Source organism: Trachinotus anak, unplaced genomic scaffold (assembly GCF_046630095.1).
Source record: "Trachinotus anak isolate AG129_WGS33_773 ecotype Australia unplaced genomic scaffold, CSIRO_AGI_Tana_v1 ptg000005l, whole genome shotgun sequence".
Taxonomy (NCBI): Eukaryota; Metazoa; Chordata; class Actinopteri; order Carangiformes; family Carangidae; genus Trachinotus; species Trachinotus anak.
This window is the reverse complement of record NW_027273856.1, coordinates 22,932,257-22,959,791: the sequence shown is the minus strand read 5'-3', so window position 1 is coordinate 22,959,791 and position 27,535 is coordinate 22,932,257. Positions and strand designations below refer to the sequence as shown.

Genomic DNA, 27,535 nt, shown 5'->3' with positions numbered 1-27,535 from the left:
AGCAATGTGAACATCAATTCAAATGTAAAGATTACAACTTACAACGGATTTGGACACAAACTGAACTATCAGGAAACAAGAAAAGAAGAAGAACAACAAAAATGGCCAGTGCACTTGAACACTTTAATAAAATAAAACAACCTGAAATAGCAGTTGCATAGAATAGAGCTACGTGAATCTCAAAACACATTGTTTTTGATTTGATTGTTTGAGGTAAGAATTAGGGCCTCACAAAGTGATTTTCAAAACATGAAGGCGGGTAGCTACAAGCTACAGTGCAGACCTACTTAAAAGCACCGTCTCCTTTAAAAAGGCGCTCTGTACACAAAGACATCACAATGAATAACACTGAAAACAAAAGACACCAATTTACAAAAACAAAACCGACTGTACCAAAATCCTTGTTTACAGCATTAGTTTTAACAAAAATATACATTCAAGCCTCCCAGCAAAGAAAAACTTTAACAGTATCAAGCACTTTGTTCATTGTGAGACAAACACTCGAACAAGAACAAAAGATTAGACAAACAAACGAAATGTCAATAGCTGCAGTGGTAAACTGTCTGTGAGGCACATCTGCGGGAGCTGTGATCGGCCTTTAGGGGTCAGAGGTCATCATTCAATGGGATAGCAGGTGGCGGCGTCCCTGACTGCGTCGGGTGTGGTGAGGAACCTGGAACAGAAGTGTCATGTTAGCAGCCCCGCAGACACCGTGAATCTTGCAAGCTCAGTTTTTTGCCACGAAGTGTGTGGTGGACAACATTTAAAAGGCACTTTGCATCAGAGACAAGTATCTGGCCCTGTTGTACATCATTTAGCTGCCAAGTCTTTATTAGACCCAAGACACAATGACTGAGATTCAACTGAGTGTGAGGATGTCTGAAAGAAATCCATGAATATACTAAAATAAACAAAGGACTGTGAGAAGAGGATGTGTGTGTGAAAAACAAACCTTAGGTGTATCTGGACTGCCGAAAGGGGAGAGTTCTAGTGAATTCTCTTTGTCGGAGGAATTGTTGTGGCGATGCTGGGCAAACTTCCGCTTTAGTGCTTCTGCAATAAGAGCCGCTGGGTCATTTAGCAATGCGGGCCCTCCCTTACTGCGTCGCTTTCTGACTGGTGTGCCCCCTGGTGATCTGGAGGGAAATAACAGTTACTGAGCAGAGCTTTCTGCAACATTAAGACATAAACCATCACATTCTAGGATATTAATATTGATATAACTCAGTCAGTCTTTATGCCTACCTCTCCACAGACCGCAATTTAACTTGATTTAAGTCCTTGAGAACCTCCAGCATGGAGGGGATCCCTTTAACATCTGTCCCCCCGCCAAGGCTTGAGCCCTGGGGCTTGAGCTGACCCTTATCAAGGTTTTTCTCATTCTTCCTGCGCTGGCGGATCAGCTCTAATACAGACACAGTCTCAGTGGAGGAGCCAGAGCAGGGAGGAGGAAGAGGTGGAGGTGGAGGCGGCGGCGGTGGAGGAGGAGCAGCACTGTGAGGTGTGGAGGTGAGTGCTGGTGGAGGGTGAGGAGACATCAAAGGTGTGCCTGGGGTATTCAGACACTCGGTCAGACCTAAAACATTTTGGAAGACAAAAAACAGAATATCGCACTTGCTTGACGTACTGAGAACATTTGTATGTTTTGTGATAAGTCGAAGTGCAAAGTGCAAAGAGTGTGTACCTGAGGCTGGAGCAGCAGTAACAATCATGGCTATCTGGGCTTGTAGTTTGAGCAGCTCACTCTCCAGTGCTGTGATCTTCTTCAGGGCATCTGGATCAGTTGTCTGTCTTATAGGTCTGCCTCCTCGCTGGGCTTGATTCGGAGCCCGACCTGGGTATCTCACCACATCTCGATTTACTGTACTTCGCTTCTTTGGAGGTAAGTGGTTCCTGGACATAGACATTTCACAGTTCTTTTAAACTTTCTGACCAAAACCCAAAAAGCTTTTCTTTATGATGGTCAGTGTTCTCCTGCTCAAACAGGCTGCCTAAAACAAAGGCACCAGTTTACACTGTGCTTTCATACCAGCGGGGAAGAGGAGGAGGGGTGTAAAGAGAAAAACGGTCTATTTATTTGCTAACCTGGTCTTGGCAAAGCTCTCCCCCTCATCCTCAAAGACCCACAGGACGTCAGCGAATGAGGGGATGGCAGGTGTGTCCACAGCGACGTCAACATATCCGTGGGGTCTATGGGTGAGCAGAGGGATCTAAGGCAAAACATGGACAGGGAGGGATTACACACTCCGACACTGACTACATGACAAAAATTACAGACAGTCCCTGAAGTTAGGAATGATATTTACAGTGATAAATCAGGTTACATATTTTCTTTGTTAAGTAAGTGTTAATATAAAGCACATAGTTCCACTTGATCTACTGTGTAGAATGGGAAAAATAAAATGATTTAGATTTTTTGTTAGAAAGTTGTACACCACCTGAAAGTGGACACGAGGTGTAGGTGTCAGTGGGAGATTTGTCCCGATCATCCGCACAATGCTGCGATACTGACCGCACAGCTGAGTGTCCCACACTGGAACCAGCTACGGACAAGAACAAGAAAAAAAAAAGATAAATAAAACAGATAAATAACAACCGTGCCTGAAAAATGCCAACCTTACTAATTAACTCCTCAATATTAGTGATTTTCTTGGAAGGCATGAAAACAAATAGCAAGTCTATCCCTGGATCTCACATTAAGAACAAGTAAGAATGCACAAGTGTGTCTGTGTACTTACCATGTCTGGTGGCACTCCAAAGTACTCCAGGACGATGCGCAGCACGTCCAGAATATCCTCTACTAGAGACATTGGAAGGACTTTTTCCAGCACCAGCTGACGACTGCAAAGCTCGTCTTTCTGCTGACTGACTTGGTAAGATGCCAACACTGAAGGGATGTCACTAAGTCACATACTTCACACCTGAAACAAAACAAATAGCACTTACTATAAACCAGAATTGATCATCAATAATCACCTTGAATCTTATACATTTAAGGTCACAAATGGAGCCAGAAATCTTAGTGTAGTTACGTGCATCAATTGTAACATCCACATTAGGACAATTACAAAATCAACCTAATGTCACCTTTAAATCAAACAGGTCTGTGTACTGTCGTCAGAGTCAAAACTGAAAATGGAGAAGCAACATTGAGCATTGAGGCTTACATTTTTTGTTGACCACTGCCATTTATCAAATTAAATTCACTTCTGTTCATTCAAATCAGTGCAGTGTTTTTGGTTTTTTTTTTCAATTTTTGTGTTTATTTCATTTTTTCATTTTGGCTTTTTTTTTTTTTTTTTTAAATCTTCCACTGTATTTTATTCCTTTAAAACTGTATCGTTATTACATTATGTTGTGTTCCTTTTATTCCTTCTTGAAACACCTTCTTGCCTTTGAACATCTTACGTAAAGCACTTTGAACTGCCTCGATGTTGGAAGTTGCTATACAAATACACTTGACTCGCCTGCGGGGCTGCAACTAACGATTGGTTTCATTATCAATTAATCCGCTGGTCATTTCCTCGATTAATGGTGTGGTGCATAAAACCTGAGAAAAGAGTGGAAAGTGCACACGACTGAGGCGCTAAATTCAAATAAAACTGATATGGATGTGATATTTATAGCAAAACTCTGTGTGGCCCCTGGAGGCCATTACTGATCGGACTGTCAAAGTGTCACCTGGTGCCATCACACACACACACACACACACACACACGCACACTGATGCTCAGGGAGGCAGCTGTCTCCGTCTGCACCGCTGGATGCTGACTCGGCTGCGATATCGTAATGGATCAGCACAACACAGTGGGTTTTAGGTGTAAGATGAAGACAGAAAGCCTCTATTCGGGGCGACGCAGGTAACACTATTCCCCGCAAAGGCACCGCAGTGTAAGATGCATGCAGCGGCAAAACATGCGGGATAAGCGGAAATATATGTGTACTCACCGTGAGCTCCTTTTCTTGTCAAAACGTGCGTCAGTGGCTACATTTATCAGAAATCCTTCTCACAATCAACAACATAAACTATAACTGCAGACAACACTAATGTGAACTCGCTGCTTCCCTCTCAGCTCACGCGTTCAGACAGCGGCTCTGTGAAGTCAAATAAAGCCGCAGCAGCAAAACCTTCTCTGATTGGCTCTTGACACCGAGAGAGTACAAGAAGCCAATAGGAGTGCAGGACCGTGCAACGTGGGCAACCAATTGTGTGTCACGAAAACCTAGCACCAAATTTGTATTTTTGCGAACGGGCAACTTCTTCTTTTCCTGAGTAAGTAAATTAAATTCCGCTACAAGGCAACTACATTTATCGTACTTTTATGGAACATGTAATATGTAATTAATGGTAATTTAACTGTTTTGAGCCCAAAAAGTGCAACTTAATAAACAAACATGTCTTTTGTGCAGTTGGTCCGCTTCTTAACGTGCCAAAAGTAGTTAGCTTATTTAGCTAGCCACAACGTTAGCACTAGCAAACACGCAAGTTGACAGGGTAACTTCAGTGTAACTTTTCTAAACTATCTTCACTCTTACCTTAAAATATCCAGTTGACGTACAGAAATATCTCTTTCCCTGGATCTAAGTTTTGTATCTATGTCTAACACATTACCAACGTTAAAGTGGTTAATTGGACTGAAAATATCACCTCCAGTTTCAGGTCTGGTCCAGTTTACTAAGATGATGGACGCACTGTCGGTGGTGAGTCAGCTGCGGGACCTGGCCTCCGAACCGCAGAACCGAGAGGTGATCGTCCAGGACCAGGGGTGTCTGCCTGGGCTGGTTCTGTTCCTCGACCATCGGGATCCAGAGGTTTTGTTCGCAACTCTACAAGTGAGTGGAGGACGCTGGTCTTGTGCGGTGGTTTAACACTTGTTTACATATATTAAAGGATTATAACGTGTTTTTTGACTGCGTAATCCTTTCCCACAAAAAATTTAATACGTTGTATGTCTTGAAAGTGGAGCTGCAACTTTTTATTTATTAAAGTTATCATTTTTTATATTTATACTTTATAGTTTTGTTTTTTTAAATTAATGTACCAGTTTTTATGTTTTTGAAATCAAATTATGTCCGTCCTTCTGTCTTGTTAAGAAAAATGACTGTCATATGTTTCCAAAATCAAAAAGTGACATTATATAACGTGTTGTTTGAACAGTCCATAACCCAAAGATATTCAGCATGCTATCACATATTACAAAGAAAAGCGGCAAATTCTCACAATGAAGCAGCCATAACTAGAGAATGATGATTAATCAGTTAATCGATTGGATTCATCAATCGATTTGTTTTATTCAATATTATTCAGTTTACAAATATAAAGCTGTTCTTCATGCAACTTGTCTCAGATATTGTAACCATCAATACCATTGATAATATAACTTTGAAGTTACAAAACATAAATAAAGAGCAAGTTGATCTTTGTGTCTGTGTCCTCAGACCCTGCGTTACTTGGCTGAGTTGCCTCCTAACATCCCCACCATGAAGAATGAACTGGGTATGATGGTGAGCTTGGAGAATCTCATGGCAAGGTGAGGAGTGTTGTTGCGTGGTTGTACATGCAGGTTCCAATAATGTTTGCAATTATCTATTGAATGAATTCTATGTTTGTGTTATATACACTTAATATTTTACGTTATTGTCAGAATTTTATTTTTATTTTAACTTTGTTGTTATGCTTGTTGTCCTGTGAATGATAACGTCCACTCAACCCTGACATGATTACGTATGTTTCTCCATACAGGGAGGGCCTTTCTGTCGACATCACAGCCTTGGCCCAGGAGGTGTATGACATTCTGTGTGCACCTGCTAATCCTGTTCCCCACATACCTGAGAGGGATAGGAGAAAGAAATCCCAGTTCTTTATCAACTCCTCTAACAAAAAGGCCAAGTCTGTCACTCTGCACATCCAGGGGCTGGACAGCACTGTGAGTAGGCTGGATGATAATCACATTCTCCTATGACAGTAAGTATGTATTGCTATTATTTCCAGCAAGTTAACTCAGTCTCCCTCTGTTATCAAGGACCAGCGAGGCTTGTGTGAAGAGGCTCTTCTGAAGGTCAGAGGAGTGATAAGCTTCACTTTCCAGATGGCCTCCAAGAGGTGCACCATCCGTATCCGCTCTGACCTGCCCACTGAGGTAACAACAATGAACATTTACCTGGTATCTACTTAGGAAACAATTGCCCTTTTAAAAATATGTGTTTAAATACTTGGTGCAAGAATCATGCATAAAAAAATTGTGCATCTTGTCTGATTAATGCCAATTAATCCCAGACAGTATCTTCCCTGATCTGTCCTCATTTGCAGAGTCTGGCGTCAGCCATTGCTGCCACTAAGGTGATGTCAGCCCAACAAGTGGTGAAGAATGAAGCAGGAGAGGAGGTGGGTAGTGAACACTGAGCACACATTTTGAGGATCCACTGGAAAATAACTAAAAAATTGCTCACATTTCACTTTTAACATTAATTCTCTTTCCTCTTCCTCTCTTCCTCCTTCAGATTCTGATTCCTCTGAACCCATCTGGAGTGAAGGTGCAGCAAAACTCAGCTTTACCAGACTACCTGCCGGAGGAAGAGGAGAGCCCAAAGCAGGAGGTCGACCGTGCGATTTCCCGCACCACAGCTAAAGAAGATTCCAGTGGGAGCTGGCTCAACGCTGCTGCCAGTTTCCTCACAAAAACCTTCTACTGGTGAAACTGGTGCATGTCGATTCTCTGAGACTCAGTGTTACAGAGTTGTGCTAAAAGACTGCTCCCTACTGCTGAGTATGTTGCTGGAGTGGACATAGCTGGATGTGAGCACACCACAGGACTACATCCTGGCTTTGTGTGCAAGGTCATAACTTCATCAACTTGGCTTCAATTCCTGTGAATAACGTCAAATATCAACATGCTCAAAAGCACTAAAGATTTTAAGATCCAGCTCTATTCTACTTGAACTGAATGGAGACCCACACTTGGAAAATTAATTTTTCTCTGGACTTGAAAAATGCTGTTTTCTGACCACTGTTCTCATGTAAATTTGTTTGTCCAAACTGTTCATTTTCTTCCTACATGTAAAATGAAAAAAAAAAAAGGCTTTGAAATTTGCTACTTTTCTGTGATACTTAGAAAAGTAGTTCTCTGTATGTTCTGCTGTCGGTTGTTGTACTGATTTATCCTAAAATAAATGCGAAATATTACCTCGTGCCCATGTGCACTGTAATTTTTGTGTTATTTCTGTGCTGTTTTCCATGATTTGCCAAGTAAAAAAGGAAATCAAAACAATTAAACCACTGTAAGACCACATCGGGGAACAGATAATCAATTCAAAGTTTTATTTTCTTGCCAAACATTTCAGCTGGAACAGTTGTACAAAGATTTCAGTTCAGTGGTTCAGAGATCTTATCCCACAGTTGTTAGTTTTCAAAACCTCGTGGTCAGTCTTAGTAAAATATATCAACTTTTATACATAATTTATAGGATATCTTTGTATAATATACTTTACAAGAACTTTCCTTGTGTTTAAGCAATTTCTTTGAAAGATACATCAAGTTACCATGTTGATAACAGCATGCTATGTTCTACTGGCAGAAACCAGCACTTCAATCTGAAGTTTCCTTCATTTCCATGGTACTGCAAGATTTCAAACAAAAGGAAACTAAGTGTAAAGTCTTGAGAACCAAATACCAAGAGAGTAGCATTATTGGGAGTTGTGTGGAAAAAGTGGGAATCAGGGTAGTGTAAAGGTTGAGTTCCAGTATTTTACTCGAATCCCCCTCTTTGTCTTTCCTTAGTGAAAGACTGTTAGAGACCCAGTTATTTGACATTAGAGCTCCTCTACGGTCACATAACTCACAACATTTCATCATGATCTACTTCAACATAAAATCAAGAAAAAGAAGCTACTGGAGAGTTTGAGTGTGTGGCCAGAATGTCAAAGCTCAAACAGGGAATGCATATTTTCATTTCAGTGAGACTGAGTATAGACAAGTCACCTCTTTCTCTCTACAATGCAGTAAGGCAAAGGAACATCAACATTAGCAGCATTTCTTCTTAAATTCTTAATCAATAAAGATCAAATTAATGAGATTATTTCAAAATTAACATCACCAGTACATTATTTCCACCCATTTTGTCCAGAACAAATGACAACCTCAAACACAAGGTGGCTAAGCTACAGCGAGCTCCTCCGACGCTGTGCACTGGCAGTGCAATGGGGTGGAGGATGTAGCTTCAACTGGGTAAACAAGTGAAAGAAAGGGCAGGACTTGACGTCAAAGCAGATATTTTTTTCTCAATTTAAACAGAAAGTGAAGACAGCATGATGAGGACGAAAGAAAGAATCAAATCTTAACTGTACAGCAATTAAATAAAACTAAACAAAAAATCAGTAGTTTACACCCTAACTCTCAGTTGTCTGAGAAAATAGTATTTAACATAAACTCCATGGTACTCCAGTACTGCTGTCTCTCCCCAATAATAACCTCTAGTTTTAAACACTGTAGACACAGCAAAATATATTTTACATCACATGAGCCTTTCCTGTAGTCTTAATACAACTTCATGCACTGATATCATTCCTACATCCCATCTCTCCTGCAACATTTCAACAGAAATGTTGAAACATGAGAATAATGAGGTTCCAGTAAGAGAGAGCACACGCATTAATGAAACCTCATAATTCTGAGCCTGTCGTTCCAGTTATAACGTCACATTGCTGATTCAGTCAGATTACAATAGTTCTACAGCAATATCTTCAAGTATCATGACTGATCTCATTTACATTATTATTACTATGTCATCCACACACACACACACGCACACGCACACACACACACCATGAGAGTCAAAAGATTAAACAGGCGTTCAATGCCCTCTCTGGATTTCAGGACATTCACTTCGGAATCCGGGCTCGTTGGGGTTGTACACAGAACAAACATTATGACCAAGTGTAAACATGGTCAGAGACAGAGAGACGATCTGTTCCCCCAGAGAGTCTTTGAGGGAAAAGTAACTTCTCTCTGGAGATGCATTAGGGAGATCTTTGGAGACACCATCTTTGGGAAATGGCTGCGGTGCTCTGCTGTCGCGGGCGGGTGAGAAAGTAAACCTCTAGTGCTGCAAATCCTTCCCTTCCTCTAGTCCAACAGCTCTGCAATTCTCCACCTCTCTCTGACCACCTCTCTTCCTGTCTCTCTGGGTGTGGAATCATCTCAGTCTCTCTGGGGATCAGGCGACATCTAAAAACCAAGGCCAACGAAGAAAACAAAAAAAAAAAAGAAAAAACATTAGTTGCTTTGAAGGCTAAGATAGACTAAAAGACCCACCTCTTCATAAAAGACCTAGTAAAGTCTCTGTTAAGTAAGGAAAGTGTCAAGTCTGTGTCTGCTAAAGCTAATTAGTCCCTGGTATTAATATTAATATACCCTGTAACATGCCTTGTACTATACCTTTTACTAATGATTTGATTACTGTCAAATGTTGATTTTAAAATGATGTGATGGTGTTGTCATAATACTGAAAACTAGCATTTTCAAGTGGCTCTGAATAGAGCCATCTACCAAAAGTCATAAATGTAAATACAAATGTAAATTAAGCCAACTGCCCATTTCAGATGACAATGAGGGTACAATGTGTGACGTGTATAAATGTGTGAAGAAAGGCTGGATAAAGAGCAGAAAGACAGAATAATTAAATAAAGGTCAGGCAGCATACTGTGAGAAAACAGGAAATGTGTGGTAAGTGTATTTTCTGCAAAGCAACAGAACATAGGTTTAACTATTAACTCATTGTGCTTCCGGATTATTAAATACAGACCTGGATTAAATCACAGATTGTACAAATGGCACAACCTCACTTCATCATTACAAGTTAATTCTTATTTAGTGCTTCAATTTACAAAATCTGTCAAAGTAAAAGTTGGGGGACTTAAATCAAGATATCCTGCCTCCTAGTCATTAATATAGGTCAAGCATCCAAAAACATTGGATCCTACATTTTCCTTAATGTAACTCTGTAAAGTGTCATTAGACCCTCCCCCACCTGGTAAATGCCCGCATCTTTCAAACTCTCTCAAGTCTCAAACTGAAGTTTACTCAAGTCGATATTAACCCTGATGACGTAATCAGTGTGATGTGACATAATCAGAGTTACTTTTAGACTTTAGAGAGCTCTCTCCTGAGTCCCAATGGTTTTCACAGGCTCAGTAGGAGCTCAGACATGTTCGCAAGTGCTGAGTACAAGTACCTCTGTAACTTTATAAAGAGAGTGAGGAAGAAAGAGGTGTAGTGAAGGAAGACAAAGAAAAGAACCAGAGGCAAAGCAGAGAGAGGATACTTGATCACCTGGTCCCTGCTGGGCTGATATATCTTCTACTCCACTCAGAGGCTTTAGGAGACCGTTCTCCCTGAAGGCTACGACAGGAACTCTCTCGCCCTCCTCCCGCTGCTGCTGCTGCTCCTCCTCTCCCTCAGGAGGAGACAACCTGGAATGTGAAGGCAGTACGATCACCTCCTCAAACTCCCCGTTCTCTCTGGAAGGAGAGAAACACAGGGGCAGAAAGGTGAACTTTGTTTCCTTGTTACAGTGAAACAATAACAGTACAACAACATACAACAATACTGTGACAATTATAACATATTTGTCGTGCTGCTGGCTACAACTGTACCTCTGGTCAGGATGGCTCAGCGCTGCAGTGCTGGGGTTTGGGTTGGGCTCAGGTTGCTGACTGTTGCCGTTGCTGTTGTGCGTCGGTGACACAGTCACTGAAGATGGAGCACGAGAGGCTGATGATGAGAGAAAACCAATACAGCAGTCAGAGACAGGATCATGGGAACAACTACAGTGGCTATTCTACCATAGATTCAAATAATAAAAGAATTTACAAAGGTACGATTATAGGAAAAGGTCAATGAGGTTACCTGCGTTGTCTCCATTCCTGTTAGGAGTGACTTTCTAGAGGTGGGACAGAAGTAAAACAGAATGAAGACTCAATAGCAAAAATGATTATCCACGGTCAGATGCCACATTTCTTTTAGCCTTTACCTTGTCTGCTGTGTCTGAACGTCTTGTTCTCTTCATAATCTCCTCCAGACGCTGAGGATTAGAAAAAAAATCCTTTACATTCACTGAACCTGAGAAATATTATGAAAATGACATATCTGTGTGAACATGTGTCACCTTTTTTCTCTCCAGACGTTCAGCCTCCTCTTTCTGGAAGTGTTTCTCTCTCTCCTGCCTCAGTCGCTCTGCCTCCTCTCTCTGTCGAGACTCTTCTTCCTCTTTCTAAAATAAACACACACACAATTTTATGTTGTGATCGACAACAATTCTTGAATGGGTCCTTAGTCTTAGGTTTTAGTCTTCCAATTAAAAAAAGTTCACTTGCACACTTCCTCTGACCTGTTTCTGGAGTCTCTCTGCCTCCTCTCTCTCTTTCTGAAGTCTCTCTTCCTCCGCCTTCCTCTCCTCTTCCTCCTTCCTTCTCCTCTCCTCCGCCTGCCGCTGAGCCTCCTCCTCTCTTTTCGCTCGCTCCTCTGCCTTTCGGCGAGCCATCTCCTCCTTTGCTAGCCTGTACAGACACACAAATGATCCAAAGTCAAGACAGCACATGCCCACAACTCCAGTATTATTTATCTGCTCTCCAGAGATCATGCACACACCTGGCCTGCTCCTCCTGTAGCCTGCGCTCCTCTTCCTCTCTCTCCCTCTGCTCGCGGGCCAGCCGTCGTTTCTCGGCCAGGATACGACTTGCCTCCTCTGGATCTGTGGTGCCGGCCGAAGGCTTGTGGGCTGGAGGACTGCTTACGCTCTCTAAAAGGCAAAAATGAAAATTTGACCAGTGTATCTTAACCATCCAGGCTGCATGATAATGTGAGCGTGAAAGTGGTTGCAGGGTGGAAACGGACCGCTGGCTGCTCTTGGTGCTGCTGGTGTCTGCTCATTTGAGCTCTTGTTCTGACCCAGTGGCTGAGGTCGAGGCTGAGGAGGACTGAGGACCTGCTCTTCCTCGTCCTCTTGGGCTCTGGTGGGCGTTGGGGGGTGGGGGCTCTCAGGTGTGATTCTGACAGGACGAAGGTTTCCGGGGTCTTCTGTCCCTGGGGACTTAAGCAGCTTGGGGGTCGGTGGGCGCCCGGCTGTCTTCTGTGGAGGCCTGTGTGCAGGAAGGAAAAGCAGTGATTGGCTACAGAGTGCTGGCCTGAATAACAGCTGCTCTCTAACTAAGTGTTGTTGTCCTGTCTGTCACGAATCTGCTTATGCTCCTTATTTTGTGAGCTGTCATAGCAGCAGTTCTCCTACCTCCCAGGAGAGGGTGCTGTCACTTTGCTGTTCTTCTTGCCTGGAGAAGAGGAACGCTTGCTAGGGGGCAGAGTCAGAATGGGAGCCAGTGGAAGTGACAGGTTGCTCCATGATTTCCTGACATTGTCACGGTCTTTTCGCTGTTGGGGGCAGGAGATGTAGGGGAAACAAATAATCGAACTGGGAATTTTTTTTCCTCTTAACCAGGAGCCAGGTACGCCACCAACATAATGTCACCGAAATAGCACTTCACAGAAACATCCTTAGCAGTACACAAAGTAATCAGGTAGTACAGACAGTACCCAGACCCAGGTGCCCCACTGACAGCAGCAGCAGATGATTAGTAACAGGATTAGACTCACACAGCCTTCCTTTGGCTGTGCATTACCTCTGACCTTTGTATAACCTCCAATATTAAGAATCAACCAACTAAGAAGGCGTCTCTCATCTCCATTTTTTAGATGACACCCTGATGTGCAGGAAACTGACAGAGCACTGTCACATTAATGGACATGAGCTCTGTCATTAAAATAAAAATCATTACAACACATACATATAACTGACTGGATTGTGTCTGGGTACATGTATGTATGTGTCTGTGGGTCAGTGTGTGCAGAAGATGCCCTTCTTCTAAGTCCTTAATGGCATAAGCTGTGACAGAGCAGCAGACAGATGGACAGTGGGTGCAGTAGTGTGTGTGGGTGGGTGGGTGGGTGGGGGTGTGTGTGTGTGTGTGTGTGTGTGTGTGTGTGTGTGTGTGTAGAGTTAGACAGATACTCTGATATATTGTGTCTGACTGATCTGGAAAATCATCAACATAAAAAAAGATGAGGAAGAGGAGAAAAGTGAAGCGCATGACTTATGTGCTTGAGCGTAATAAAACAACCAACCACCACACAAGCTCCTGGTTTCAGCAACAAACATATCAATGTCAACATTACCATCAGCTGGACAGTTTCATAGCTTACATTTCTATTGTACTGCAGCTGTCTCAATTATCTGAAACACTGTTTCTTGATATGCAGTCAAACACACGTGCAGGTGAATGACATGACCTACCTGTGTGGTTCCAGTTGTCCTCCTGCGTGGGGTGGTGGAGGAGGACGAGGCCGTGTCCCTGCTGAGGCTCCTCTCCTGGCTGCGGCAGTGAGGGAGCGGCTGGGCCTGCAGGGCCTTGAAGGATATGGAGCCCATGGGGTGGCAAGACACTGAGCGAGGACACACAGGCATGGCTACAGTGATTTTTGGAGTGTTTTGAGGACAGTAATGGATCGGGACAGCATGTGGATTTATGGAACATTGGTAGGAGTTTGGTAAACAGGAGCAAAAGATCGGGAGGGAGAGGAAGGAATGAAAAGGATGTCAGATAAATTAATAAAGAGAAGCCGAGAGGTTTGGGAAGACCGATGGAGGAGTGAGAGGAATGAAGAGAGGTTTTGGTGGAAAGAGAAGAAGAGAAAGATGGCATTAGTGATACTAACAGGGAGAGCGGCTGCTAACATACTGCAACCATCACTTGGGCATTGTACATTACAGACTGTCAATTACTGTCAGGCTTTTAAGGGACATATTTAGTGGGGCTGATTGATTAGGTTGTAAAATTGAGAAAAACAAAGACTTTAACAACTTATAAAACTTTAAAAAATATAGCGTATGATTTATTTTACTTTGTCTTGGTATTTAACTTAAGAGGTATCTAGACAGGAGAGGTTTGGCAAACCATCCCCTGTTGTAAGAAGTCCCAGTGTTGGAAGCATTTCTACACTCACTCAGAATAAACTACTATTAACAAACATGTTAGAATCAACACCTCACACAGGAATTGAGCATGCAACAAAATATGCAGAACACATGCAAAAGGTGCACCTTCACACACTGTGGACAATACTAACTGTATAAATATGTGCAGAGTACAGGAAAGCAAAATAAGATACAGTGCAATTGTGTTGTGTGTGAGTCAGTGAGTTCTTGTGTATGTGAGGGTGAGCAAGAGAATGATTATTCAAAAATGCACAAAACAGGGAAAAACTAACTTATAAGCCTAAAAGCTATGGAAAAGGAAGTAATAGACCGGAGTTGCTGGGCAACAACAAGATGCTGCAAAATGTCAGGAGAGTAGTGAACTACACAATTCACAACACATTACAACATCTGTCCTTTGCAACTGGATTTTATCGCACAAAATAAGAAGTGATATGCTTTGGCCTAATAACACAAACACACATGCACACACATCTAAAGTCACTGGCGCAATGGTAACAGCAGAGGAAGGCAGGGAATGATATCAATGAGGGTATACTTCCTGCTCACAGCTCACGTGTTTAGGCCTGTGTGAGTGTGTGTGTTCGTGTGTTCGTGTTTGTGTGTGTGTGTGTGTGTGTGTGCCAGCTTTGTGTGCCTGTTACAGGCTGGTGAAGGAAGTTTTAGACGGTATAATGCTGTAAGTATGGCTAAATCTGATTAACATCTGAAACAATTCTGGCCCAGAGACAGAAATATAAACAGCATAAATACTTGAGCACTATGAGCAGTGATTTATAGTTTGGTGTATTTATAAACATCCTGTGTGACTCAGTCTGTTCACCATACAGGCCAGGAGGGGTGTCTTATGAGGGACGTGTGTGTGTTACCCGTTTGCTCTCCAGACAGACTCATGGCACTGCGACTGCGGGCCAGGTAGGAGTGTGTTGGCTGCTGCAGGCGGTTCACCACGTTGCTCTCCCATGGTGTCAATGGAAGACGGCGCAGGCCTGAACACACATACGTAACATTTACGGTTTGATAACAAGTAAAGCTATTAGCCGCCCACTGATTACCTGAAGCAATCAGTCAAAGCAGATTATAAATGATGCATAATTACAAAAGTTGTTACCAGTTCCTTCCCTCGCACTGCACAGCAGTGTAGGCGAGAGCTAAAGCGAAGACATAACCATGCACAGACTGTTCTGTTACACCTACACCTGCATGCACCAGACTTTTAATTACGAGTGGAAGCAAACAGCCTGAAGTGAAGCACAAACCAAGAGCAAACACAGAGAGGAGAGCATTCCAATAAACAGGACAGATTGCATTTGAACCGATAATTGAAACTGGCGAGCCTTTATGCAAGTCAAAATATTAGGCCATGCAGAGTCCTTGGTACCTGGGTCGGAACAATGCAACAGTTGATTAATCTTCATAACTTCATAAAATTTGCCACTTAAACAGACAAAGGACAGTTAATCAAGCAAAACATGCAGCACTGCCCGCTGATAATGAAGCAGAGTACAAGGTTGCAGGTTTCACGGTGAGGGGCAAAGATACAACTGGGCTGAAAACTGTATAAAGGAAACTGAATCTCTAATATACATCTCTCTGTGTTCAAGCAGTGTTTGGATTTAGAGCTCATGTTAGACTAATGTGTGACGTCTCTCACTGTGACTGAGTGCGCCTCTATATTTACATGTCTGTGCCCTGGTGGAAAAGTGGGTGCCGATTTTTCAGCTGGGATAAAAAACGGCATACAGTGTTCCCACAAAAACAAAAAGATTATCCTACAGAGGATTAGAGAAAGGGGTCACGCTAGAGGGGGGAAAAAAATCTTGATCCCTCTGATGAAACACACACAAGTGCAAACACATACACATATACGGTACATTCTGTTAGCCGAATGTGGGCATTCAATATAATCACATTATTTGGTAAGAATCATCGAAATCAAAATTCAGCCACACAAAATGTCATCTATTAAATGGCCAAAGACTGTTCAACTACACATGTCATTATTAATGAAACATCCACATTTTCTTGATTTCACTGAGACATTATGCAGAGTAGACACTATTTTTAGGAATTCCTTTACAGTCTCCAGCCCATGATCTTTTCGCTCTCAACAAAGTGTATAGCGTATAAAATGAGGGACCAAATTGCAAAAATTTCCCAGAAAACACCTGTGTTTTTGTGCTGGTTGGTCTTTCCCTGGTGTAGGCGGGGTTTGGACTGAGCTTTGCTAATGACAGGGGAGGAGGCTGTTCTCATCTGTAAGCCTGTCAGCAACATATGGACATCAAAGAATACATGACTAATGTTCAATGAACAATTTAAAATATATACTTTAAAACAGTGGTCCTCAAACTTTTTCCCATCACGCTTTAACTGACACAAATTTGACCACTGACCCCAATCTGATAAGATTTTTGCTTTTAGATGATTTATTACAGAAAGTGTTTGAAACCCGTTCTGTCTTTGTGTTACTTATTGGTGGAATTATAGTGACCCCTGGGGGTCCCTAGATACCACTTTGAGAACCACTGCTTTAAAGAATAGTTGACAATTTTGAGAAATATGCTAATTTCTTTCTTTCTTCCTTTGAGATAAGAGGGTTAATACCACTCTGATATCTGAAACAGCTAGCCTAGCCCTGTGTGAAGGTAACAAAACCCCTGTTAACATGTCATTTTTTTTTGTTTAATCCTTACAAGCGCTGAAGGGTGAAAAAAATAAATTGTGGTTTTATTGGTTAAACCTAATATAACATGTTCGTGAGCTTTAGAGCTGCTGGTAGGTCACCTTTGTTACCTTTAGACAGAGCCAAACTTCTTTTTGTTTCCCCATTTCCCCAAGTCTTTATGCTAAGCTAGACTAACTGTCTGCTGGCTATACCTTCATATTTAACATATACACATGGAATGAGTACTGATCCTGTCATTTAATTTGTGGCAAGAAAGCAATTAGTGTGTTTCCCTTTTTTTCCCTTTAGTTATCAGTGTCACTTCACTCCCACATCTCATTGATTAATTCAACGAAAACAACCAGTGGTTACAAAACCAAATATTCTAGTCTAGTTTACAGCAGACACAAATAGCATAAAGATTCAGCCAAAGACAGTTCATCACAAATGAATAATGTCATGAATAATGTTGTTTGTGTGTAATGTTCATCTTCATTACCTCGGTCTGGTGAGTGTAGGAGTGTGGCAGAGGAGGAGGAGAGGCGCTTGGTAATGACAGGGTCTGCATGTCTGGATAAATTCATCGTGGACACTGACCGCCTGTCAGCATCTAACAAAGAAGCAGCATAACAAAAGCAAATTAATGGTATATTATTGACATGAGGGACTTTAAGACAGACAGGAGAGAGAGAGCTGGAGACAATATTCTAGTCTATGAGTTCTGGTTAAGTCAGATGAGATATGAAAAAACTACAAATATGTCGCTAAAAGGGAAAAATATTAAAACATGAATTAGTGCTAAATGGGTTTTATTTCATCTAAAAATGAGGCTACAATGGTTTGAATGAATGAGCCTGTGTGTCAGAACTTAACTTCATGTCACAAACTGGATTTCTACATGCAAATAGAACAACAAACACTAATCATGCCATTCACATTGGCCTACATTTACACTAATGCCAGTGTGCTAAAAAGGGGCTGTACAGTTACAGGGCTACAGTCAGCGGTCTAATGCTAGCCAGCTAACTGACACAGTGCTAAAATATTCACATTGGGAGGTCATTCCGTATCTGCGGTAGAGACTGAAAGCACTCTGCATGTGCTCCAGTCCAGCAAGGTCGAGTGGATAGAGGAAAGCCGACTCGACAAAACCTGGACCAGGAGGGGAAGGACAATGGCAGAGAAACAAAGAGCAGAGAGGAGGGAGATCCGAGAGCGAGGGTGAGAGAGAGAGAGAGAGAGAGAGAGAGAGAGAGAGAAAGTGAGTAAGGGAGAGGTTGAGTTTCAGAATAAGGGGGGAGAGAGAGAGAGACAGAGAGAGAGAGAGAGAGAGGGAGGGAGAGGCAGAGAGGTAGAGCAGGGTGTGAGTCAGCAGTAACAACAGAGCGCAGCGGATCTGAAAAGTTCAAATATAAACATGGCAGAACAACACTGACAGGCAGAGGAAGGCAGACATATTTACACAAGAGGCATGCTGTCAGACAACAGGGAGATAAGTGCTCAGTAAACTCAGTAAAGCACTGATCATTCTCACACCACCTGTGTGGTGTGAGAACTTTACCTGTCACTGTAATGACTGTAGGAGAGCGTTGTGAGTTTGTGTAGATAATGGGTACAGGTGTGTGACATGTTAAAGTACCGGCTGGTGTGCTGGGAGTGTTTGTGTGCAGCGCCCCTCCCCACGACCAGCGGTTGGACTTCTGTCTGGTTCTCTGGCTCCTCTCCAGTGTCCGACGCATCACTGCCTCATGACGAACCTTCAGTCACAAAAACAACCGAAAGCAACAATGAAAACATCGTCACAGAATCATTGTTAAAAAAAAACCCAAAACATTGGAACAATGGAATAACTTTTGCTCTCAAAGAACTTGTTTAGTCTACTGTCATGAAGTGTATTTTGTGTGTACCGGTTGTACCAGTATTTGGCAGATAAAATCAAAATTCTGATCATGAAAGCGAAACCACTCTGTGTGTCTTAAAGTAGTACATTGAGAATTTCTAGTACCCAGGAAGTGAAGACATTTTCTGGGCTGCTGCAACACCAAAAATCTTTGTGGTCCATTGGAGGTTCAACTTTTTGAATTATGCCTACAACGTGCAGTAACAACAGGTCGAGTGGGGTGGTGAAGTTCTGGTGGGTCAGGCATCTGTCTTTCACTTTCCTTGCATTTTTGTATCTTGATGGTCATTATTAAATAAAGGCAAAATGCAAAAAAGATTTTCCAAACTTCATTTACAAATGTTTAGAGAATTTAGAGCTACATATATGTAAAAGCTTAGACTGCTGAGACTTCTTAAGATTTTTTACCATCTGAAGATATGTTGTGTTGGAAAGTCATCATTATTTACAGCCTCAGAATCATGTTGAGGGTTTCATCAATGTCCCCAAGTTCATTGAATCAATGACCTCACCTCACTGTAAAGTAATTCACTAACTACTGAACAGGAAACCTGCAACTCCTTTAATAGGACATTACACATAGACATTATTGGCTCCAAATAAACCATCTAAACATAACTCATGTCAGAATGATTTTTTTTCCTTTGGTGGTAAATTGTGAGGATAATCTTCCCCACCAAGAAAGCAACAGTGTTCTGCTTTCTTGTTTTGGGCAGTGTTTGCTTGACTGACATGGACCTCAGCCTATCAAATTCAGCAATGATAGTTACCACGTGCTCTTCTCACCTCATCTCTAACCATGACACCACATCCTGACAGTCAGTGACAGCATGTGTGAGTAAAAACTGGAAATAAGTGTGCAGATAGGCGATAGCAGGAGAGTCCAAACTCCAGCTGACTGAAGGAGGAAAGGGGCACAGGTCTTGTAAATGGTTTACTAAAAAGAGATATTTATTAGTCAGTTTATGCGGCTATTATTAGAGGGATAGGATGCATGAAAACAAGAGAAAATTATGTTGCACTCAGATCTAGGAGTGAGACGCGTGCAGAAATGTCTCTGTGTGTCTGTGTGCTTATGTAAGGCGTAAACAGATCTGGATGCACAGGTGTGTCAATGATGTGTCAGTACCCTGTCCTCCTCCAGTTTCAGCCGTCGTTTCTCCTCCACGGCAGCCCGCCTCTTCTCCTCCTTCGTCCTCTGCTCCTCCAGCCTCTTCCTCCTCTCCTCCAGGTGCTTCTCATAGTGCTGCCTGGCCCGCTCCTCACGCGCCTGCCACTGGGCCTCCTTAACAGCTGAGACATGACGCAAGCACGTATAGACACACACGGTTAATGATGACTAGATGCATGTGTGTGTTCACATGAACTCAGAGGCTAAAAAGAATTAGAAAGAAATCATACACCTAATCATAAACATACAGGCTTACAGCAGCAGTGTGATGGGTCAGCTGTAGATCATGTGATTAGGCTTTAGCTCTCAACACAAAGCAAATCCCTCAGCCCCTCAGCTGGGGCCAGAGGTATGACCACTGTACAATACCACAAACACACTTCAGTGATAGAAACACGCAAGCCATGACTCCCTAAAACCCATCTGATGCAGTATGTCACTCACACACTCACACAAGACCACACATTCAAGACACCAGCCGTCCTAAACCCTGTCCCATGGCCTGACCCATTATGTAACATGGGTGCCATGGCAACAGGGGTGCCAGGCTTCAGCCAAGACTTTATGTAACAACCAGAGAAACAAGCACTTCACCACAGCTACCAACCAAGTTCAGTCATGATATGTTGCAGGAACGACAAAAAAGAAAGTGAGGGATGCATTTAAAGCCCCTTTACACACTGATGTACAGTCTACTCTCTGCCCCCCACCCTCCATCCACCCCACACACACACACATACACACATACACACACACACATACACACATACAGTTAAAGAATACACACCATTATGTTTCTCACGCTCCTCCCGGCGCTCACGAGCCAACCTCTGTCTCTCGTCAATCTTGTTAAAGAGCAACGAGTCTGCAGCACAAACAACAGTTAAACAGCAGAATAAACTTTACAGCTGAGTTCAAAGACCGAGGAAGACAGAGCCAATCATGAATTATGTCTCATTATAGTGTTTTTTTAACATTTAAGAGTGTGACTTACCTGTTTTGGTAGCAGCATTGTTACTGGGGCTGTTGCTGGTGTTGGTGTGAGTAGGGGTTGGAGTGGGGGTAGGGGTCAGGGTGGGAGTGTAGGTCTGTCCAGAGCCTGCGGAGCTTGGGCGGGTGGCTGAAGACACTGTGCCATCCTCCGATTTATGCTGGGAGTAAGACGCTGGGAAGAAAGTTAAAACAAAGATAGTGTGTCCATGACAAACTTCTTAAACTCAAATTCTACTCAAATGTATAAGCAAAAACAATTCGCCACGAGAACGAGGTTGTGAATGCATCAAAAATCCATTTGCAGTTATCCACTAGCTGGAGGGGCTTATGTCCTAACTCTACACCTACACACCCACACAACATTTTAGCCCAGTACACAGCAGACAGCAATGTACTCTACACCATTTCTTTCAATACCTTTTCCTCTGTTTTTTAATCTATCTTTTATCTCTTTCCTCCTAACTCGTTGGTTTGTACAAATGACTGCTGTATGGGGCGACCCGATAGCCGAGTGGTTGGGGCGTGTACCATGTGAGCGCAAGATGCTCTTCGCAGGTAGTCGCCGGCTCGACTCCCAACCAGCCCGACTCTTTCCTGCATGTCATTCCCCTCTCTCTACCCTCTTTCCTGTCAATCTCCACTGTCCTGTCTGATAACAAAGGCACAAAAGCCTGAAAATAAAATTTAAAAATGATTGCTTTATCAGTAACTATGCATTTGTAAATTAGATGAGCTAAACCAGGCTTTGTGGCCAGTGTTACTTGTGTCTTCCTACCTCTGGTGCTAATTTGGCTAATTTGAGTGAAAAAAAACTTTTTTGGCACATCGATTTTATAGAGAGAACATAACAGAGAGAGACCACATGTCTCTACTAGTGTATTATCATTAGGCCATAGGGTTATAATACTAGTTTGTAACCAGACCTGAAAGCTGCCATGAGTAAGTCATACAAAAGGGTCATCAGGTTGTGATTAGTAACGTAAGGTCCAAACACAGACTGAAAAAGAGTTTTAAAAAGCAGTGTGCAAGGAATAGAGAAGCTGCAAGACAATGTGAATGACAGAGATGTATTTAGAGGGGTTGACAACCTGACAGTCTGACTGCTATCTCTGCAGCATTTTCAAGCCCTGCAGTGCAGCCTGACAGGAAACAAAATGGGGTGAAACAATATATACCATGTTTCCTGTATTCTCAAATAATCCCGGTGCGATGCCATGTTCCGACGCAGCTCAGAGCTAGGCTATTGATTAATGGCACTATCAGGCTCAGGGTGACTCAGCACTTTCAGGTCAGCCTCCTGGACACAGACACACAGCTTAACGTTGGGCTTTATGCAGAAGCAGATGGGCCTGTCCCAAATGTGCCAAAATGAAAACATGCACATGCCTCTGTGCTTTGGGGTGGAAGGCTGGCTTACTTAGTCAAGGACCCAAGGACAAACAGTATTAGTGTGGTAAATATTAAGATAATTTACAGACATGACTGTTTAACAAATCACACAAGGTGGAGAAGAAATCATACTATATGCAGAGGTAGATCAGCAAAATAACCATTCAATACAAAACATATACTGCTCCTTTGTGTGAGTGCAATGAAGACTGAGCGAGAGTTGAGTCTCCACAGAGACCAATCTGTCCCAGAAAGTTGACAACCAAATTAAATCTGTCCCCCTGATCCAGACTACACTGACAAACTAAAACGGATGGCCTCTACCTGAAATAGCACAGGCCACACACCCCATTCTACATTTCTCTCTCTCTCTCTCTCTCTCTCTCTCTCTCTCTCTCTCTCTCTCTCTCTCTCTCTCTCTCTCTCTCTCTCTCTCTCTCTCTCTCTCTCTCTCTCTCTCTCTCTCTCTCTCTCTCTCTCTCTCTCTCTCTCTCTCTCTCTCTCTCTCCATGGCTTCTTTATCTCTTCATTTCAGCCACATGTTAGCTCAGTCGGATAATTAATTATGCCAGTGGATGAGAGGAACAAAGTACAGACTTCATACCCAAAGCTACAAGTGGACTCTCTCATGCCTTGATGAACACACTTGACAGCACTTTGCATCTAAATGTAACAATCAACTTTTTTAAATCATGTAATGCTACCACATCTAGTGTTGAAACTAAATTGTAGTTAATACTGAAATGTTCAGGAACAGTTTAAGGCCTATGATGGACCAAACATTTGTGTTCTTCATCCTAAAAAATAAAACAGTGTTACTCATGTTAACTCAAGGTCAACTTATCAGGTTAGTCCTGATTTTGAAATGCACTTCATTGTCTTCATCAGTGGATGGAGTTTGCTCAGTTATAGAGATTTTGTGAGAAAGACGTGATGGTTTTTGCTTATTTCTACACTGTGTGGTGTGTGACGTTGTAGAAAACGATGTAAATCCAAACTGTTGATGCTGTCTCCACCCTAGCTCATTCAGATGTCTTACGGTAATTCACAAAGGACACACTCTGGACAAAGACATGAGTTCATGGCTGCAAAGGTATTGCATGTCACAGTCTATGGGACAGCTACAGAGGTGTGTACACAAGCATTAACAAGCCTACTCTGCCTCAGGTGCACCGGGGCCTTGGAACTGATTTCATAATGGCTATTGTTATAACAGGAAAGGCATGGCTGGGCCAGGTTACAATAATGTCTAGTCTATCTATTCCTTCCTCTAAAATCATTTTTCTCAAACAAAAGATTGGCTGTTTGAAAAAGGAGGATAACGATCTGCAGCCAAATACTGAACTAGGAATTTGTGAATGGACATTAGATTGAGCACAATAACAGCAAAATCAGATTAACTCTGAATGAGAGGTCATATGGCCATTAATCAAAAAGACAAAAGAGGGAGCTCATTTAATGCAAGTTCACTCTTGGAGGGTGATGTAGAGGACCCTCTGACAGGCAGAGTGGGCAACTACACAATAAGCCAGTGGTGACGGGCAAAGGGCAGAATCCCTTTCCTAAATTTGACAGCTTGTGACTGGAGCACTTCACTGAAAAGACCTGGGAACGCTCTAAACCACACAAATAAGAAACAGTTCCCTTCCTCAAAAACACTATTTGTTCCATCTATCTATAGATCTATAATATATAAATCTATGATTAGATAAGTAGCATGCATGCTCTAACAGTGGAATGATTAATGATTGATGAATACAATCTAATACCCACTTCCACAGAAACTGGCTGTAAATGATTCTTGTGGGAAACTTGGGTCATTGCAGGAAGAAGTAGTAATATGAGAACATCAAGAAAAAACAGCAAAGAAAACAGGTGTGTGCATTAAGGGTGAATACAGTGCAGTAGGTGTGCAAGATAAAATGTGGCCCATATTCACACTAATATTTCACGGGTGCAATTTCAATGACAGCCAGATGTCCCCTTATCGTCGTGTTTGCATATATGAGACACGCTGTATTCTGTGATAAAGTATATGATGTGAGTTAAAGAGTGTCGAATGATGCTGTGTCAGAGGTGTGTTTTTGCATGTGTGCGCCTGATAAAACACTCACTCTGTGAGTAGCATGTGGTTGTTTCAGACAAAACAAAAAAAAACACACAGTCATCATTCTTAAGGACAGACTGATGATGCTAAGAGTATAAACACTCATTCAAACCTGTGCAGACATGCGTGAACCCAGTACGTTACAAAAACATTCCCTCGTTCCGACATCAGAGCTCATTAATAACCCTACAGCCAGTCCAACTTTGTTCTACACATTCTCTACTACGCTCTGTGCTCACAATTTAGCACAGACAAATTTACCAATAAAACCATTCTCATTTACCTGTTTTTCTGTTTCTGTTGTCAGACAATTGAACAAGTATGAAATAGTGACTGAAACACGGCCCATTAAGACTACATGTTAACCAGCAGTCACTTCAATGTGATATCCAAGCTGCTGCTCTGCACTGCTAAAATCCAGATTTTATTTTATCACTGTGACATCATCTGACAAAATCACCTTACACATATGACTGCACTGTGATTTTGGCTATATTAATTGACTTGTAAAATGATCACACAGAGAGAAAGTTAGAATTTCATTCACATCAGCTGCTGCATGGCCAACATAGAGAGGTGTGCCTATGGAGGGGAAGCCCGTACTAATGCTCGCAGGGCAATACTGGCATTTCTGTTCTATATACAGTTTATCCAAAAAGTTCTTTGATTTGTCGCTAGGTACTTTTCTGAAAGAAAAAAAAAAAGGGTTGCTAAAGCGCTCTGAAAAGTCAATAAATCTAGCAGCAAAGGCGCTAAGTTGTCAACACTAAATCATTTTGAAAGAGCAACGACAAATGGAGAAACTGCAACAGTTGGTCAATCAACCTGTGGTATAACCTCATCACCCAGTCGTGGCATTCAGCTGACCTATGGTGTAATTTCATCTCTCAGTTAGTCACTCAGTGACCCTCGTGTTTATAAGACGCTGTTGGTGTCCAGCCAAAAACAAGTTCATGGATAAAGAGTCCAATCTGGCTTTGCATTGCCCACTTTCCCAGACAGAGCCTACCAAATAAGTAGGGAGCAGTGAACTGAAGTCATTCTGTATATAGAAGAGGTCAGCTGAGGTCAAAGGGCATCCTGTGGCTCAGAGTGGCAGATGAGACTGTGTGGAGATCAGGGCAGCATTGAGTCTTAGTTTGGCTATACTATTACCCTACAGAGGGAATGACTTTAAGAAATTAAGCCTTCTAAATAGGAGGAGACTGGATGAATGCATTGGATACATGATTAGACTAGGACTGATCTAGGACTTGTGGTTAATGAAGCTGCTGCAGTGGCTCCAGTCTCTCCCTTGTACAAACCCTGAATCCTGCATGAGTCCTGAACTGAGTGTGAAAACTTAGATCATAGGTACCTATGTATTATGTACTCACAACAATTTTTCTCTTCCTGTGAAGTTTCAACACCCACAAAAAAGATTACTAACCTAATTTACTTTTTTCTACATTACCCCTTCTTCTTCTGCCCTCTCATCTGTTCCTATGACATGTTTTGCACAGGCAAAATTGTGGAGTTAAGACCAAGACTGCATTTAGCTTTGATCACTTAAGTGTGCACAGGGCACTGTTGCACTTGAAGCAACTGAACTGTGATGTTTCAACAGTGTAATGTGTTTTATTTCTGGTGCAGTTGTGTCCTCCCATGAAGCCTCACAGGCTCATCCATCTGTTGTAGAGGTCATTGAACAAACAAACCTCAAATAGCAGCAAGTACATTTGCTTGTGCGCACTAGACAGCTGTTTAACAGCCTTCGCAAACACACCAAAGCCAATTTAATTTGGTGTGTAGCGCTAGATCCTGGCCATAAATATCCACCAGTAAACCTTCAAAGACCATAACTACCTTTTGCCATGTTTTCTCATGAACTATCTCCATATTTCCAAGACATTCAACCAAAAAAAGTGGACACAAGGTGCGACAGTATTAAAAAAACAGCAAATTCTTTGATGAGGGAAAGAAACTAAAACAAACTCTAAAGCCACAGACAGAAAATATGTGTTTTTTCATGTTTGGCTCTACTTTGGGGCCAGATTGCAAATGAAGCAATGGCTTTAAGGTCATTCAGGGTTGTTCAAATCCCTATTGGGTAAACAATGTGGGACTCAGGCCAGCACTTTAATCTCATGGTAACTGTCATTTCCAATCCAGTGTGCTGGGGTACAAAGCAAAAGCAAAACTATCATGCAACCTAGAGACTGCACTACACTCGTGTTCATTGCCACCCTGCAACCTGTTCAATCTGTGCTGATTTATAAATGACAGCTACAGAAGATCCCATGTCTCAGCACAAGTCATTACCTGCATTTTGACTCATGATTCCAGGAGAGTCAATCCCAGGATGGGACCTGTTGAACTCCTACTTCGATTTGTCGGACCAGAGGGCCAAAATCAACGGTCCTACTTCCTGAAAACCTCCTACACAAGGCAAGACAAACTCATATCCAAAGTCCATGGTGCAGTGAGGGTTGGTGGGTGGAGGAGCAACAAAAGAAGAAATTCCAAACAACCAAAAAAAAGGACCACCGAAAACTCAACTGTCTCTAAAGTAAAAGGGAAAGCAGGAAGGGATAAAGAGCAAGAGGTCAGTTGTAGTCGGCGTCACTGTTATTGAGAGCCGACTGAGTGTGAGACAGGTTGTGGTGACTCTCCAACCCCCATCCTTTTATCTGTGTGTGTGTGTGTATGTGTGTGTAAAAGAGACAGAGAGTGAGACATAGGGAGAGTGTGACTGTTTAATCTGGCCCTCCCTTCCCTCATACTGGTGTGTTTGTGTGTCTGTGTGTGTGTGTGTGTGTATGCTCCCCACCCCCAATCTATCTGCATTCATTGGCAGTCAGATTAAATGGTCAGAGTTAGCGATTAATGCTGTGCTGTCCAGGCCAGTGGGTAGCAAGCAAGCACGCTGTGTATCTCCTGCCTCCCCTGCAGCCTGAGAGGATTAGCCGCTGCTAATGCTAAGCTAAACGCTAAGCTCCAGCCAGCAGAGGCCTTTCAGGCCTGGATAACAGGTGCGAGAAGGGTCCCTGCTACTTCTCAGCATACTAGGTCGCAAAGATTGCATGCTGCAGGTTCAAATCTCAGCTCCGATGATGGGAGGAATGTCTGACATCATCACTCACTATGGCCTCTGACAAAACATTTGACAAAAAGAGTCATAAATAAAACAAACTGCTGTCATTCAATATTGAAATTTTGCCTTCTTTTCTTTGGGATGTTATCAAGTTGTAATGTTAATAAAAACTTTGTTTAGCAACCTGTCAAT

General features: G+C 42.4%; 3 protein-coding genes across 8 annotated transcripts in view; 1 reads left to right on the top strand and 2 right to left on the bottom strand.

Moving 5' to 3' along the window:
- Window positions 1–104: 104 nt before the first annotated feature.
- On the bottom strand, window positions 105–4,088 carry mtfr2 (mitochondrial fission regulator 2). Its single transcript, XM_071479045.1, has 8 exons — window positions 3,949–4,088; window positions 2,739–2,921; window positions 2,439–2,543; window positions 2,086–2,210; window positions 1,685–1,893; window positions 1,246–1,576; window positions 953–1,136; window positions 105–673 (listed from the first exon to the last, which is right to left on the bottom strand). Exons 2-8 carry the CDS (start codon window positions 2,808–2,810, stop codon window positions 620–622), a joined length of 1,080 nt encoding a protein of 359 aa, XP_071335146.1. The 5' UTR covers window positions 2,811–2,921; window positions 3,949–4,088; the 3' UTR covers window positions 105–619.
- A 46-nt stretch (window positions 4,089–4,134) lies between these two features.
- On the top strand, window positions 4,135–7,206 carry armc1l (armadillo repeat containing 1, like). The gene is made up of 7 exons (XM_071479046.1): window positions 4,135–4,273; window positions 4,655–4,833; window positions 5,440–5,531; window positions 5,744–5,927; window positions 6,024–6,140; window positions 6,311–6,385; window positions 6,502–7,206. The coding sequence occupies exons 2-7, from the start codon at window positions 4,681–4,683 to the stop codon at window positions 6,694–6,696; spliced, it is 816 nt and encodes a 271-aa protein (XP_071335147.1). The 5' UTR covers window positions 4,135–4,273; window positions 4,655–4,680; the 3' UTR covers window positions 6,697–7,206.
- Window positions 7,207–7,289: 83 nt separating this feature from the next.
- map7b (microtubule-associated protein 7b) overlaps window positions 7,290–27,535 on the bottom strand; it is a 28,146-nt gene continuing 7,900 nt past the window's right edge. The window contains exons 1-19 of one of the 6 annotated variants that reach the window (XM_071479037.1): window positions 26,572–26,896; window positions 20,776–20,946; window positions 20,569–20,646; window positions 19,740–19,903; window positions 18,350–18,467; window positions 17,210–17,320; window positions 16,211–16,306; window positions 14,912–15,031; window positions 13,341–13,513; window positions 12,282–12,421; window positions 11,891–12,135; window positions 11,645–11,795; window positions 11,385–11,553; window positions 11,163–11,267; window positions 11,028–11,078; window positions 10,904–10,937; window positions 10,651–10,768; window positions 10,328–10,515; window positions 7,290–9,223 (exon numbers count right to left, since the gene is read on the bottom strand). In XM_071479037.1, coding sequence (XP_071335138.1) covers window positions 9,213–9,223; window positions 10,328–10,515; window positions 10,651–10,768; window positions 10,904–10,937; window positions 11,028–11,078; window positions 11,163–11,267; window positions 11,385–11,553; window positions 11,645–11,795; window positions 11,891–12,135; window positions 12,282–12,421; window positions 13,341–13,513; window positions 14,912–15,031; window positions 16,211–16,306; window positions 17,210–17,320; window positions 18,350–18,467; window positions 19,740–19,903; window positions 20,569–20,646; window positions 20,776–20,946; window positions 26,572–26,587 — 2,259 coding nt within the window. In that variant the 5' untranslated portion in view covers window positions 26,588–26,896 and the 3' untranslated portion in view covers window positions 7,290–9,212. Of the gene's footprint in view, window positions 9,224–10,327; window positions 10,516–10,650; window positions 10,769–10,903; window positions 10,938–11,027; window positions 11,081–11,162; window positions 11,268–11,384; window positions 11,554–11,644; window positions 11,796–11,890; window positions 12,136–12,281; window positions 12,422–13,340; window positions 13,514–14,911; window positions 15,032–16,210; window positions 16,307–17,209; window positions 17,321–18,349; window positions 18,468–19,739; window positions 19,904–20,568; window positions 20,647–20,775; window positions 20,947–26,571; window positions 26,897–27,535 lie in introns of those variants that run through there. The other 5 variants (XM_071479035.1, XM_071479036.1, XM_071479038.1 and 2 more) reach the window with 5 other exon arrangements.

Coding starts and splice junctions, on each gene's coding strand:
- mtfr2 (XM_071479045.1), bottom strand. CDS start 2,810: ATGTCTCTAGTAGAGGATATTCTGGACGTGCTGCGCATCGTCCTGGAG. Junction 2,544..2,738: donor TTGGAGTGCCACCAGACATG/GTAAGTACACAG, acceptor TCTTGTCCGTAG/CTGGTTCCAGTGTGGGACAC. Junction 1,137..1,245: donor AAATTGCGGTCTGTGGAGAG/GTAGGCATAAAG, acceptor ATTTCCCTCCAG/ATCACCAGGGGGCACACCAG.
- armc1l (XM_071479046.1), top strand. CDS start 4,681: ATGATGGACGCACTGTCGGTGGTGAGTCAGCTGCGGGACCTGGCCTCC. Junction 6,141..6,310: donor GCTCTGACCTGCCCACTGAG/GTAACAACAATG, acceptor CCTCATTTGCAG/AGTCTGGCGTCAGCCATTGC. Junction 6,386..6,501: donor AGAATGAAGCAGGAGAGGAG/GTGGGTAGTGAA, acceptor TTCCTCCTTCAG/ATTCTGATTCCTCTGAACCC.